Source organism: Oncorhynchus nerka, linkage group LG5 (assembly GCF_034236695.1).
Source record: "Oncorhynchus nerka isolate Pitt River linkage group LG5, Oner_Uvic_2.0, whole genome shotgun sequence".
In the NCBI taxonomy this organism is placed as follows: domain Eukaryota; kingdom Metazoa; phylum Chordata; class Actinopteri; order Salmoniformes; family Salmonidae; genus Oncorhynchus; species Oncorhynchus nerka.
In genome coordinates this window covers 20,879,953-20,891,246 of record NC_088400.1, presented here as the reverse complement: position 1 = coordinate 20,891,246, position 11,294 = coordinate 20,879,953, and the positions used below count along the sequence as shown (strand labels likewise).

The 11,294-nt window shown below is 44.8% G+C and overlaps 2 protein-coding genes across 7 annotated transcripts; one reads left to right on the top strand and one right to left on the bottom strand.

The window, feature by feature from the left end:
• Positions 1-478: 478 nt before the first annotated feature.
• Positions 479-4,209, top strand: LOC115129229 (UBX domain-containing protein 1-like). Of its 5 annotated transcripts, none has more exons than XM_029659341.1 (10): positions 479-572; positions 1,231-1,293; positions 1,398-1,451; positions 1,610-1,740; positions 1,899-1,983; positions 2,173-2,364; positions 2,971-3,022; positions 3,140-3,259; positions 3,455-3,638; positions 3,888-4,209. In XM_029659341.1, the coding sequence occupies exons 2-10, from the start codon at positions 1,235-1,237 to the stop codon at positions 3,926-3,928; spliced, it is 918 nt and encodes a 305-aa protein (XP_029515201.1). In that variant the 5' UTR covers positions 479-572; positions 1,231-1,234; the 3' UTR covers positions 3,929-4,209. The 5 variants fall into 5 exon arrangements, with proteins under 5 accessions (XP_029515201.1, XP_029515203.1, XP_029515202.1 ...); XM_029659343.2 differs by having other exon boundaries at positions 543-572; positions 1,235-1,293; XM_029659342.2 differs by lacking the exon at positions 479-572 and adding an exon at positions 647-849.
• LOC115129228 (pre-mRNA-processing factor 39-like) lies at positions 4,033-11,294 on the bottom strand. 2 transcript variants are annotated; one of them, XM_029659338.2, is made up of 14 exons: positions 11,192-11,294; positions 10,377-10,618; positions 10,034-10,159; positions 9,094-9,212; positions 8,771-8,938; positions 8,399-8,561; positions 8,065-8,169; positions 7,664-7,930; positions 7,432-7,558; positions 7,076-7,347; positions 6,654-6,838; positions 5,585-5,659; positions 5,256-5,433; positions 4,033-5,170 (listed from the first exon to the last, which is right to left on the bottom strand). In XM_029659338.2, exons 1-14 carry the CDS (start codon positions 11,253-11,255, stop codon positions 5,096-5,098), a joined length of 2,166 nt encoding a protein of 721 aa, XP_029515198.1. In that variant the 5' UTR covers positions 11,256-11,294; the 3' UTR covers positions 4,033-5,095. The 2 variants fall into 2 exon arrangements, with proteins under 2 accessions (XP_029515198.1, XP_029515199.1); XM_029659339.2 differs by lacking the exons at positions 4,033-5,170; positions 5,256-5,433; positions 5,585-5,659 and adding an exon at positions 5,692-6,091.

Here is an 11,294-nt window from a genome sequence, read left to right as displayed (position 1 = left end):
AGACAGGGAAGGCTTAAGGTCCACTAGATAGGGATGTGTAATGTCCACTAGACAGGGAAGGCTTAAGGTCCACTAGATAGGGAAGGCTTAAGGTCCACTAGATAGGGAAGGCTTAAGGTCCACTAGATAGGGATGTGTAAGGTCCACTAGACAGGGAAGGGTTAAGGTCCACTGGATAGGGATGTGTAAGGTCCACTAGACAGGGAAGGCTTAAGGTCCACTAGATAGGGATGTGTAAGGTCCACTAGACAGGGAAGGCGTATGGTCCACTAGATAGGGGGTGTAATGTCCACTAGACAGGGAAGGCTTAAGGTCCACTAAATAGGGGGTGTAATGTCCACTAGACAGGGAGGTGTGAGGTCCACTGGATAGGGATGTGTAAGGTCCACTAGACAGGGAAAGCGTAAGGTCCACTAGACAGGGTAGGCGTGAGGTCCACTAGATGGCAGCAATGAGCTATGAATGAGAATGTTTGGAAAATGTGGTCACTTTCTTTTATCCTATCGGGCCTCCGTACTTGCATGTGGACTGTACGGTCAGAAAGCGGTGTTGTGGGTTGACTGATTCTGAATGTGAGTTGCTAACGTTAGCTAATGTTGCACAAACAAATAATGCTATTTAGTCAAATAACGTTTATGAAATGGTTGAGCGCCATCATTTTCACAAGTGCAATGTAATAGTCACCCTAGATATATTTTACAGGCCATCATCAATTTACTCTGGAAACAGTGTTCTTGTTACAAGCTAGCAGGAGAGTCTAACTGAAATTAGCCATCTCATTCCTCCATCATACTAGCTACTGTCAGTTTACAGCTAGTTAGCCCGCTAGCCAGCTATATGGGAACACAGGTAATACGGCAAAGTTACTGGACAAATCTTATTTGGTTTATGAATGATTTTCATGTGATGGTCTGTAGATACTAAAATGTTTCCTGCGGGACGTTACCTAAGTGATGCTGCTTTGTTAACTTCATAGCCAGTTCAGTCCAGACAAGTACGTTAGCTAACTTAACGTTACACAACTTGCGAGCCAGCACATTCTGGACCTATGTAACAGCCCATCTAACTAAACTAGTTATACAGGTAGCATGTAAGTGGTTAAACCTGAATCTCAATCATATAGACATAACGATACATGTTTGTGGCCCTTGGATCTACTTCACATGCCCAGCTACTTGCTTACAGTATCAGACTACAAAGTGAAACTCTTCTTCACTGTCATATTCTCAGCAAGATGGCAGAACAAACAACATTGGACAGCCTTCTGGAAATGGGCTTTGACAGAAACAGGGCGTAAGTAGCTAACTGAATTCATGTGGCTATTCTTCTACAAACTGAAGATCATGATAAGATGATGTGATCAACTCTAATCCTGTCCATATGTCTTCTGCTTGCAGGGAAAAGGCTGTGGCACACACAGGAAACCAGGGCATAGAGCGGGCCATGGACTGGTAAGTCAACTGATAGGGGCATAGAGCGGGCCATGGACTGGTAAGTCAACTGATAGGGGCATTGGTGAGCTAGTCTCTGAGCATTTTTCATCCTCAGTTAAGTTATTCACATTGGATAACTGATTCATGATGTCTCTTCTATCATGCTTCTTCCACAGGTTGATGGAACATGAGGGTGACCCAGACATTGATGAGCCCTATGTACCTCCTGTGGGGAACGTGCTTGGAGGAAGTGACCCACAACTGCCCAGTCCAGCAGCCCAGCCCACAGCAGAGGGAGCAGACCCTGGTAAGTGGTCAGTTGTTGTGATAGCATTTTGTATTATGGTTACTTATATTGTTATGATCGAGTTATAACAATGGCTTCCCATTACATAGGTTAACATGGTTGTTGGTTTGCATTGTCTTCTTGTCCCTCACCTCTTATATGTTAACTCTACCTTTTAGCTACAGATGGGGGTGACCAGATGATCCATGACGGGGATACCAAACAACCAATGACAGAGGAGGAGAAACGTGAGCAGATAAAGAGGTCAGATAATTAACCTCTACCTCTGTTTGCACACTTATCTTATTCTGTCAGAAACTGGGGTTTGGTCAAAAGGTGTTACTCAATGAGATCAGCAAAAGGGTAGGCCTTCTGTTGGAAATACAAAGAGATGACATACAATGAAACCTGTGTGTGTCTCCCTGCGTGTCTGCCTGCGTGTGTGTGAACCAGGCTAGAGGATCTGATGCGGGTGAAGCAGGAGGAGCGGAGAGAGAGGGAGCGAGCGGAAGAGGTGGACAGAGAGAAGCAGAGGAGGAGGCAGGGCCAGGAGCTGCTGCAGGTCAAACAGAAACTGCAGGAGGATGAGATGAAGAAAATGGTCGACCTGCGCCAGAGAGAGAAGAACGACGACAAAATGGCCAAGTAAGCCATGAAGTCAATGGGCTTGTTAGTCATTTCAGTCAGCATTGCAGGTGACTGCCAATTATCTGATCTACAAAATACTTACTATATTATTTGTAGATCATTTAGTCAGTCACAATTTACCCACAATACATCACCAAGGGATTTGATGCTCTCGACATGGCCAGTGGCTGTTGTCTCAAAGCACATTGGAGGAGAGGATCCAAGGTTCCTCCCTCGAACCTCTTCCAATGAGCTTTGAGAGGAATTTAGGAAACAAAAATAGCTAGTAATGTTTTCAGACACAGCCAATAGTTGCTTCTTCTAAACGGCTTCGTGCAAATTAGGTCTATTCCAACTCCACAACTCTTCCCTTGCTCCCGAGTGGCACAGCGGTCTAAAGCACTCCATCTCAGTGCAAGAGGCATCACTACAGTCCCTGGTATGAATCCAGGCTGTATCACATCCGGCCGTGTTTGGGAGTCCCATGGGGCGGCGCACAATTGGCCCAGCATCATCCAGGTTTGGCCGGGTTAGGCCGTCATTGTAAATAAGAAATTGCTCTTAACTGACTTGCCTAGTTAAATATATATATTTTTTAAATCAAATGACTGTTCTCTCTCTCAGGCAGCGGGTGCGAGACAAGATAGCACGCGACAGAGAGGAGAGAGCACTTAAGGTACTGACTGCACCTACAGCATCTGACTCGTATGCTGAACTGTTGCTGAATAACGTCTCCATGTCTTTCATAGAAAGAGTTGAACTCACTAACCCCTTCTACGCCTCTCTTCTCCAGTTTGGAGGTGGTTCTTCTAGTAGAGCTGTAACCTCCCCTTCAGCAGAGGGCCCTCCCTCCTCTCCGCCCAGTCAGGGCCCGCCTCCCGCCAAGAAGGACTATAACGAGTGTAGAATCCAGGTAAGGGGCCATGGATGTCTATGGCTTAGTTCTCATTCTGTTCATACTCACAACGGATGTACAACGCATTTGACACAACAGTTGTAATACAACAGATATTTTTTTATGAGTTTGTTTGCACAATAATCTTTAGACAACCGTTGTTCGGTGTCTCAACAGTCAATAAAGTTTATTCATTCATCCTCCTGTCCGCAGGTGCGTATGCTTGACGGCTCGGCACTGACCTCCGTGTTCAAGGCCCAGGAGCCGCTGGCTGCCGTGCGTGTCTACATCCAGATGAATGGCGACGCCCCCGAGGGCCAGGACTTCACGCTGCTGTCCCCGTACCCACGGCGCGTTTACACAGAACTGGACATGGAGAAACCTCTACAGGAGTTGGGTGAGCAGACAGGACGATGCCCCTCTTACTGGGCTTGTACAGTTACAATAGTCCAAAGTGACTTCCTCTCCTTCATCCGCACTAATCTGAAAGGACTGGAGAGGTCAAAACCAGCCAAAGACATATTGCTTTCTTCTATGCTGTGTTGCAGTTATAGATGAATCTAATATGAGATTGAAGGTGTGTTCTAGTTTGTGTAGCGACCAATAACATTTGATATGGTCTTAAATGTTTTGTGTCATTGTTCAGGTTTGGTGCCTTCAGCTGTGCTGGTCGTTGCAAAGAAATAAGGACCTGAAGTAATAAGATGCTTTATGAGCCAACATCATTTATCACCCCCAACAGGACAGAGACCAGGATGTCAACTATGGATTGATTCTCCTTCAACAAACACTTTGAACTTTAATCTGAATCTTTAATGGCAACACAAAATGGATGACTATATTGATTATCATGGGGCCTAAAGTTAGACCTGGCTCGTTGACACTGTCCACTGCATTGTAAATTTTCAAAGTTAAATCATTTTACAGTGGTGTTATTGCATACTTGAATAAACTTACTTGGAGAGTAATGTGGTGGACTGAGAATGCAACAACTCAAAATGTACAGGAATAATCTGTTATTTTTTATGAAGCTGCACAATCCAGGGCTCCAAATCAGTTTAACAGATACTTAATCTACATACATCAAATTCACATTAAGCAATGTTAAAAGTGAAGATTAAAAAGTTACATTTTCAAAAACAGTGATAAAGGCAAAAGTTTGGTTTAAGTGGATTGACAAACATTTAACAGTTTCCTACTCCTAAAATTTTACCAAACATGACCAATGCTGTTAGTTTTGGAAATGTCCATTAGGTACAGCACAGCGTACATCCACTTATTACGCCTTGCTTGACCAGAGGCACTGGTACCTGCATACAACAACATGGCTTCCCTATCTTCTGTCTGGAGGACTCAACTGGGCAGAAACTTCAATGGCGATCCTCAAGCTTTGAATGAGGGACAATAGATTGATCTTAACCTGCTCGTATATGAAAGAGCTCCGACTTCATACTATAAAACACCATTATGTACATTAGAAAAAAAGACTAGCCTATACTTCTGGAATGATGCAAGACTTTAAATAATACAGGACCTGTGGAGAGAGGGGTTTGCTTAAATTGAAAGGGGCTGCATGTAGAAGAGAATACAAAAATAGTTTATCGTTAAAACAATGTACAAGAGCACATTTTCAAAGACCAAACAAGTAGTAGATGTCACACCCCTGTTCCTGATATTAGTTAAATCCCTAATGGCAACCTATTCCCTACAAAGTGCACTACTTTTGACCTGGACCCTGGTCAAAGATAGTGCAATACATAGGAAATAAGGTGCCATTTGGACTCATCCGTGGAATTTAAAGTGAGGTGGTGGTGAGTTCACTGAACAATGGTGTCACAGCATTTCTCTTCCCCCTTAGCTGGGAGGGTAGTAACCCTGATTGTAGTTCCAGGGTTGCTGGTAGCCTCCGTATCCTCCGTACTGTGGTTGCTGAAAGAGAAAAAAACAGTAATCAACACTTGAGTGCAGGGGTATTCAAATCTTACCCTATGAGGTTACCCTATCCCTGTCGTACCTGATACCAGCTTCCATAGCCTGCGTAGCCTGCATGAGCCGCACTCATGTCCCCACCCATCATGGGTGGAGGTGGTGTCGTCATGGGAACATGGGGCATTGTGGGAGGGGCTGGTGGTGGAGCGGGCACAGCGGAGCAGTCTTCTCCTTTACTCATCTTCTCTGGGTCCTCGCTGTCTCTGCAGATCAATCAATACAACAACTACGTCAATAACCAATCCATGAAGTTTATACATTTGCTTCTCCATGGTTGACTGTCAAATCTCAATATTGAGTCACTACATCACACTATTTTATTGGTAATGATAGACAGATGTGCTATAATCTCACCCGTTCTCAGCCCTTCTCTTCTTGTTGCCAAGCTCTTTCAGCAGCTTCTGATGCTCTTCATAGACTGTTAGCACACTGCAGGCCAGAGGACAGCAACAGTAACATTTAAAACATGGTAAAGTGATGCTCTTCATAGACTGTTAGCACACTGCAGGCCAGAGGACAGCAACAGTAACATTTAAAACATGGTAAAGTGATGCTCTTCATAGACTGTTAGCACACTGCAGGCCAGAGGACAGCAACAGTAACATTTAAAACATGGTAAAGTGATGCTCTTCATAGACTGTTAGCACACTGCAGGCCAGAGGACAGCAACAGTAACATTTAAAACATGGTATGCTCTTCATAGACTGTTAGCACACTGCAGGCCAGAGGACAGCAACAGTAACATTTAAAACATGGTAAAGTGATGCTCTTCATAGACTGTTAGCACACTGCAGGCCAGAGGACAGCAACAGTAACATTTAAAACATGGTAAAGTGATGCTCTTCATAGACTGTTAGCACACTGCAGGCCAGAGGACAGCAACAGTAACATTTAAAACATGGTATGCTCTTCATAGACTGTTAGGCACACTGCAGGCCAGAGGACAGAAACAGTAACATTTAAAACATGGTATGCTCTTCATAGACTGTTAGGCACACTGCAGGCCAGAGGACAGAAACAGTAACATTTAAAACATGGTATGCTCTTCATAGACTGTTAGGCACACTGCAGGCCAGAGGACAGAAACAGCAACATTTAAAACATGGTATGCTCTTCATAGACTGTTAGGCACACTGCAGGCCAGAGGACAGAAACAGCAACATTTAAAACATGGTATGCTCTTCATAGACTGTTAGGCACACTGCAGGCCAGAGGACAGAAACAGTAACATTTAAAACATGGTATGCTCTTCATAGACTGTTAGGCACACTGCAGGCCAGAGGACAGAAACAGCAACATTTTAAAACATGGTAAATTGCATTTCTCCCAGTTTCATTCATTCAATAAAATGCCTTGACATGTTTATTTTTCTCTGGGTTCCTGATTGTATCTAAAAACAACAAACAATCCTGTGACCCCTGACCTTTGCACAGAAGTCCCATAGTCCTCAGCGTACTGTAGGCCCCTCTGGGAAAAGAGGATCTTGGTCCGTGGGGAGAGGGGTGCGGCCAGTGCCCGAGTCACACACTGCTGCACCCCCTCGGGTGACCCTCTGGGGTCACCGGACACCTCCAGCTCCAGCAGGTTCAGGTGCAGTTTACCGTTATCCTGGGAAAGGGAGAGAGAATAGGTGGAGAGTAAGGGAGGAAAGAGAGGGACAGAGAGTTATAGCCTACTGCTTGGTCAAGAGATCATCAAGAAAGGGAGATCTGGCATTAAACCATAAGTGATCTCTTCTCTTGAGGTTTAGGTTAAGGCTTCATGTAAAAGTTAGAGCAAGTGATCTTCTTCCCCTCTGTACTAAAAGCTTCCAGCTGTTATTCCCTCAATCCCCCCTTCTCTCACCGGGCTAATCTCCAGCGCCTCCTGCAGGACACCCCGGGCCTTGCTGGGGTTCTTGCAAAGCTTCAGCAACAGCCGGGCTAGTTTGATGGAGTAGAATGCATGGAGGTGAGGAGTCTCTTTGGCTTGGTCCACCGCGTCCCTGAGCAGAGCTTCTGACTCATCTAGCCGGCCCGCCCGTCTCTCTAGCCCCGCCCTGCGCAGCCGGACCATGGCCAATCCTGGGATAGAGGTTTCCAGAGATTCTAGAACACGCCGTGCCTCTGTTAGATCACCTGGGAGGAGGAGGGGAGGAGGGCGTGAGTGAGCTACAACACTGGGTAATGATATCCTGTGTTTTATGTCTCTTCCTCTCTCACCATGCCTCTCCTCAAAAGTGGCCCACTGCAGGTGCATGGTGTGTTTGTGTGCCAGGTGGATCTCACAGGCTCGCCTGAACACTCCCCGTGCCTCGTACAGACTCTGAGGTTCCAGGTACTGAACATACTGAGAAATATGCATAAAGCATATATTAGTTACACTGACATACAAACATGTTACTGACACACACACATGCGCACCCACACACACACCCCTGCAGCCCCTCCTTACCTTGGTCCAGAACTCCTCGTAGAGCGCGCAGGCAATCAGACAGCGCTCAAACAGGATCCGTACCCTCCGGTCACCCCCGGCAATGATCCCACTGCTCTTTGACCCCTCTTTTTGCTCCTCTTCCTGGCCCTCCATAGAGCCTGGTTCGGTCTCCACCTCCTTTTCACCCCCCCCTCCCAGCTGGGTGAGCTCCCAGTCCAGGTAGGAGTGCCAGGCTTTCAGCTGGGTCCGGTCCAGAGGCTTCACGTGGAAATAAGGACGCTTGATCTGGAATGGAGGGAGGAATGGGAACAGAAGAGAAGTGAGTCAATGTTTCCAACCAATGAAAGTATCACACTTCAATCGTAACTTCGGAGTTGCACATAGAAGGGATGTGTGTGTGTCTGTCCGGGGTAACTCACAGCTTCCTCAAAGTTCCACCTCTTCCTGACCTCTCCCTCAAGGTCCTGGTACACCTTCTCCCTGCGAGCCAATAGGAGTTCTCGCATCTTCGGAATCACCTCTTCCTGATTGGGTGAACCATAACATACATTTACATTTAAGTCATTTAGCAGACGCTCTTATCCAGAGCGACTTACAATGACAGACTTTTAAATCAGTTTAACAGAGTTAGATCCTACACCGTAACCTCACTCCACAACTTGAAATGTCTCCACTATCTGCTATTTTGGCAGAATCTGACATTCATGTTAAATCTTCTCCAACACTAGCAGGGATTTGTCATTTGTAAACCACCTCTGTAGGTTCCTTCTCTTCCCCAGGCGGTAACTCATCTTCCCCCTCAGCCAACTCAGCCTTCTCAGTCTTGTGTATCTGTTTAGATTCCTCAAGCAACCCCTCATACTCCACTGCTGAGAGGATGTCCTTGGGCGCATGAGCATTAAGATGAGTCTTGAATCTGTGAGAGAGGAGGGATGTAGAGAGTGGATAAGATTCACCAGGTCAGCAAATAAGAGGTCCGCATTAAGAAGTGAGCATGATAATCATACAATTATCAAAATCTAGAATTTAATAAAATGTTAACATTTCATAATTTTGACTGATTTGAAGCTCTACTATTTCTCTTAGTAGAGAAAATGTACTGTTTGTGACTGTGTATAGTCTCACTTCTCATAGTGGCTGCTGTACAGCTGAGTGGGGACTCTGAGGATTCTGTCGTAGACTCCAGTGGCAGCTTTCATGTCTCCCTGCTCCTTCTCCCACTCGATGTACAGCTCCCACAGACGGTCAGAGTGGAAGTCTAGTCCTGCCGCTGCCACCGCCTCTTCAAATGCACTGGGGAGAAGAGACAAGAATCAGTCTGATAGAAAAAATTGTTGAACAATAAGTACTGTATGGAAAAAGGTGGTGTTCTGGCTAGAGTTGAATGTAAAGCTGGCAAAAGAAGTAAACAAATGTGTATAAGTGTGACACTGAGTTTAAGTGTATACCTGCGAATGCACTGAGAGGACTCTGGCAGGTTCATGTTCAGCGTGCCCAGTAGCAGGTTAATGTAGTGGATCCACAGATCTACGCTCAGAGGGATGGCCTTCAGACCCTGAACACACACCTGGAACAACACAAAAACATTATGAAGCAATCATGTCACTTACATAATTTCCTAGTGCCAAAGACTTTCAAAGAATGTAGCACTGCGGTATGTGCCCTTTGTTAAGTCAATGGCTATTAAACATAGCAGATGCTGGTTATTAAACGACTAATTGACCGACATCGGTTCAATTACTGGAATTCCATTTAGTGTGTAATATATATATATATAGAGAGATAGAGAGATGAAAGTATAGCTTATCTACTTTGAAAAACGAGTAAAATAATTGTCAGACAGCATACTTCGGCAGGCTAGTTAAATAGGATGACTACTGACAGTTCAGTATGGGGAGCACAGAGATAACGGTAGATTGTTGGCTGGCAGGATGCTACTGCCTGTGCAGAGATTAGTCAAATGTTTTATTTAACTAGGCAAGTCAGTTATTAAGAACAAATTCTTATTTACAATTACGGCCTACCCCGGCATAATCCGAACCCGGAAGACGCTGGGCCAATTGTGCGCCGCCCTATGGGACTCCCAATCATGGCCGGTTGTGATTGGGAATCCCATAGTAATTTCCTTTTTTTCTATATGGACCTGATAGAGACAATGAATATTTTCAATGTTTTGGCAATTGAATGTTTGCTATTTTTGGCTTTCAAATTTCCATTAAATAGGTATTTCATAATGAATTTAATGTTTAAAAAAAGAATTGAAAGAGAAATCGAAAACAGTGATTGTTTTTAAATAATCTAACCAAAACATCTAAAAAAAAATCACGAATCGCTTAGCACAAGACACACATCCGTGTCACTTTTACCAAACACTCTTCTTCATCATACCTCCTGAGCTTTGTTGGTGTAGCCTGCACGTCGCTCCAAGTCGGCAAACTTCTTCCAATATCCGTAGCACAGGGGGTAACGCGCCAGAAAGGCAACCAGCGCTCGACGTGATGCTGTCATGTGACTCTGGGGACCATTAGAAATCTGGGTTAGCTGCAAATTCACTAAGTAACAATGAGTTTAGTTGTCATCATTATTGATGTGAAGTGTTGGTTTCAACTTCAACACTGCATTCCTTAACAACAGTGGTACGGTTAGCTATGCATTAATTATTCATGCAGAAGATCTTTGGTTATGTCAAAATGCCAATAGTAATCTTGTCTGTCCCCTCAGCTCTTCTCACCTCTTGCTCACTGTACTGCAGCAGGTCAGTCCAGCTAGAAAAATCCTGTGGATTGTCATGGGCCAGCTTCCAGAGTCGGTCAAAGTCCGCCGGCAACTCTCCGTCCTCTTCCTCCTCATTCTCCACCAGAGGCATGTTGTATGCTGTCGCAGCTGCTGCTTCTGAAGCCTCTTCTCCACCATTTTCCTCTGATACCTCTTCCATCTCTGTTGGATGTTGGACAGCCTCCGTGGCTTCCGGAGCTTTCAAATGAGAAATTGAGAAAGTTACACAGGGAAGAAAACTGTTTTATCTAGAACACAAAGAAATGGCTGGCCTGCTCGATAATACATAAGCAGATGTCATTTACAGACTAAATGTAAATTAATGCCATTATAAAGGAAATTTCAGTCACTGATGGTGTTTTTAGCCATTCATTCATTAGGATTTCAACATACTACACAGAGATCATGACGTCGGCAATGTCAACAAACGGCATAAACTTCCGAAATTCTGCAGGAGAACAGCGATGTATGTCTGCTTCTACAGTCGTTAGATCAGATTAACATACCATAACAAAATACTCGGGCTAGCAAGTACTACCTAGTTGATTTACTCTGGTACTAGCTAAGGGAAAGACCATTTCTGTTTCGCCAGTTTGCGCACCAGAAATTAATGTTAGCCATGTCGGCTAGTTAGAAAGCTAGCCATCGTTTCACATGCGTCCTTGCGACTGCTAGCTGACCTGTGAAGTTACAAACGACTATTCATATGATCTCTACGTCACTATCGAATAGCTTCATCAATATATTTGTATTATTTTATGTTTTTACAACCCGAAGGACCCTCCATTAGCCCGTTGCTGCTCAGGTCTTCTAAATCCGAGCCTTCGGCCGCCATGTTTGAAAATGACAGAATAACGTCACTCCTATGCGACAA

Excerpts from the sequence above, each read along its gene's own strand:
- LOC115129229 (XM_029659340.1), top strand. Across the intron at positions 3,260-3,454 it reads ATAACGAGTGTAGAATCCAG|GTGCGTATGCTTGACGGCTC; the intron begins GTAAGGGGCCAT and ends TCCTGTCCGCAG. Across the intron at positions 3,639-3,887 it reads GAAACCTCTACAGGAGTTGG|GTTTGGTGCCTTCAGCTGTG; the intron begins GTGAGCAGACAG and ends GTCATTGTTCAG.
- LOC115129228 (XM_029659338.2), bottom strand. The coding sequence starts at position 11,255 with ATGGCGGCCGAAGGCTCGGATTTAGAAGACCTGAGCAGCAACGGGCTA. Across the intron at positions 10,160-10,376 it reads TGCAGTACAGTGAGCAAGAG|AGTCACATGACAGCATCACG; the intron begins GTGAGAAGAGCT and ends AATGGTCCCCAG. Across the intron at positions 5,171-5,255 it reads GCTATGGAAGCTGGTATCAG|CAACCACAGTACGGAGGATA; the intron begins GTACGACAGGGA and ends TTTCTCTTTCAG.